Source organism: Penaeus monodon, chromosome 7 (assembly GCF_015228065.2).
Source record: "Penaeus monodon isolate SGIC_2016 chromosome 7, NSTDA_Pmon_1, whole genome shotgun sequence".
NCBI classification, from domain to species: domain Eukaryota; kingdom Metazoa; phylum Arthropoda; class Malacostraca; order Decapoda; family Penaeidae; genus Penaeus; species Penaeus monodon.
In genome coordinates this window covers 38,558,505-38,561,004 of record NC_051392.1, presented here as the reverse complement: position 1 = coordinate 38,561,004, position 2,500 = coordinate 38,558,505, and the positions used below count along the sequence as shown (strand labels likewise).

The following is a 2,500-nucleotide window of genomic DNA, read 5'->3' as shown; positions in this document are numbered from 1 at the left end:
GTGACTGGGTACTTGTGAAGCCATCTATGTGACTTGTAGTGCCATCTGTGTGTAGAGATAATTAATTAACTAAACTCACAGTGGGTATGACATGTACATACATGATATCCTGTTGTCATCAGGTTACTATCAAACAACACTAAATGCATCAGAAAAGAATGGCACATACATACACAACCACAAATCCTAATTCATATATGTATGTCAGACCCTACTTGGTATAGCTCCTATACCTATTCATGAGTATACATTATATATATAGTAATCATCTGAAACAGGGCCATATCAAGCCATGGCCCCTGAACTATGGCAATGGCCAACCAACATCCCCTTGACATAATTTGGCAAGATTGGGCTTGGTCTGGTTCCTTTGTTGACAATAAATGACTAGGGAAGTCTGCAACCTCTATTTTGCCATAATGCTCATGGTGAAAATTTGTTGTTGCAGGAGCACAAAGTACGGAGTCTACTGCATTGCCTGATGTGCAAATCAGAGAGGACTGATTGCAGGGTTAGCCTTTTCCTTCTGCAGAAATGTCTTTATATCTATTGCTTTTGCATTCATATGTTATCTATCATTACACAATTCTCTTAGATAAATACCATAAATTGAATAAATCAATCAAAATTACATCCATATGAAGACTCCCGACAAAGGCATTACCGTCTGGACAATATCATTCCACAATGCAATCTTGACACATTTTCAATACAATGCTAAACATATTAAACCACTTGATGACGCTTTCATTTTCAAGGACCTTAGGAAACAAAATCAAACTTTTGCGCATAAGAAAACTATTAGTGGTTGGTCAGCTATCAAAGTTAATTTTTACGGTATGGACGCACTGAACTAGAGCAAACTGAAGATGATATTCGTGTAGAGGACAAAAAGATGCAGTCGTCGGCACAAGAAGCAACCTGCAGACACGAATAGTAACACCACAAATAAAATAAAATGGTCAAGGAAAGCACCGCCCACAGCCTGACTCCACTCAGTAGCTCCGAGTTTCACCCCTATCTTGCCATGAATACCAAGGTCAAGGCAATGTTACTCAGAGGGGGGGAGGGGGAGCAAAGCCCACCTCAGCCCTCCCCTCGGGTAGTGCCTAGAGGGCACGCCCATTCATGGCAACTTATACTGTTTAATTAATTTTGTGATGTGGAGTTGGGGATTTTGTCTCTGGCAAGTGCGTCTGTACTGTCTATCAACATTACCCACTACCAGCATCAAAATCACATACTTTTATATGATGTACAGAAAAACATTCAGAACAGGATAAGGCAAAACCAGAAAGCAAAAAAAGTTAATATCCAGACAGAACATATAAAACAATGCTATAAACTGTATACTATAATCTCTGCAAAGTAAAGGAAAGGATACACTGGTTAACTGCAATCCACAAGTCTACAAATATGCTCATAGTAATGTCCTGCAATGCCACGGCCTCTGCGCTCTGCACTTGAAGAAAGACTAACAACCCTCTATCACGCACGTTTTAACAAGATGGGAGCTTGTAGACCTCCCTGGTGATTTGTAATCAAATACAAGTGACAAGTTCAAACTCTATCCTGCTAAATACATGTCGGGTAGGTTTGTTTGCATTTGCCAGAGTGCGAAACTCAGAGGCCACAACACTGCCTCACGCATTCCAATCCTGAATAACTATCACAATAATTACAACCTCGTAACTCAGCCTCTTCACGGCAACACCTCAAAAAATTTCAATGGCAGATGTGTCACAATACAAAGGCTATTTCAAGCTTACATTAAGCTAAACCGCACATTACAGCGCGAAACGCACGCAATAACTATCACCGGCCTTAAAGTTCCGCAGAGCCTCGGCCAAAAAGAGACGCCAGCAACCTGAAGAGACATGCACTCACACACATTTACCATCACAGTAATAAAGTTTGGGAAAGAAATTGTAAAAGGAAGTGTCTAATATCACTGAAACATCCAAAATGGGGAAACCTAAGAAACAACATCCACATAGGCCTACATAACCCCCCTCACCCTGACCTCATGTCCCCCCCCCTCCCTTAGGTGACAAGTGCCACCTCCTGTTCTCCTTTCTCTCACCCTCCCCTTGCCCTCCTTTCTACCCTCGGGGGAGCAAGAGCGTGCAATAAAGGGGGGAAAACCTCGAAATCACTTTGTCAACCTTGAGGAGAGGAGGGGGGGGCATTGACACTCTCCCCCCCTTTGCTTCGCCCCTCCTCCTCCTCCTCCCCTCCCCCTTTAAAAACCCCTCCCTGTGCCCGAATTGGCCCCGAACCCCCCCAGAGCACCCTCCCCCGGCCGCCCCTGAGCCCGGGGCCGTGCGGGCGCCCCCTTGGCCCCGCTTCCCCCAGGACCAGGCCTTTTTACGCCAAAATCTCTCACCCTGCAGCTGAACGTCGGATAGCTTGAGCGAGGAGTGGGGGTCGTACACCCTTACTCGCCCGTCCCTCGTGGTCACCAGGAACACGTTGAGCGCCTGGTGGAAGCACAAGCCCT

General features: G+C 45.0%; 1 protein-coding gene across 1 annotated transcript in view; it reads right to left on the bottom strand.

Moving 5' to 3' along the window:
- The window catches only part of LOC119575635 (baculoviral IAP repeat-containing protein 6-like), a 57,181-nt gene that overhangs the window by 54,497 nt on the left and 184 nt on the right, over nucleotides 1–2,500 (bottom strand). The window contains exon 1 of the mRNA XM_037923266.1: nucleotides 2,387–2,500. This exon is cut by the window's right edge and continues 184 nt beyond it. Coding sequence (XP_037779194.1) covers nucleotides 2,387–2,500 — 114 coding nt within the window. The remainder of the gene's footprint in view (nucleotides 1–2,386) is intronic.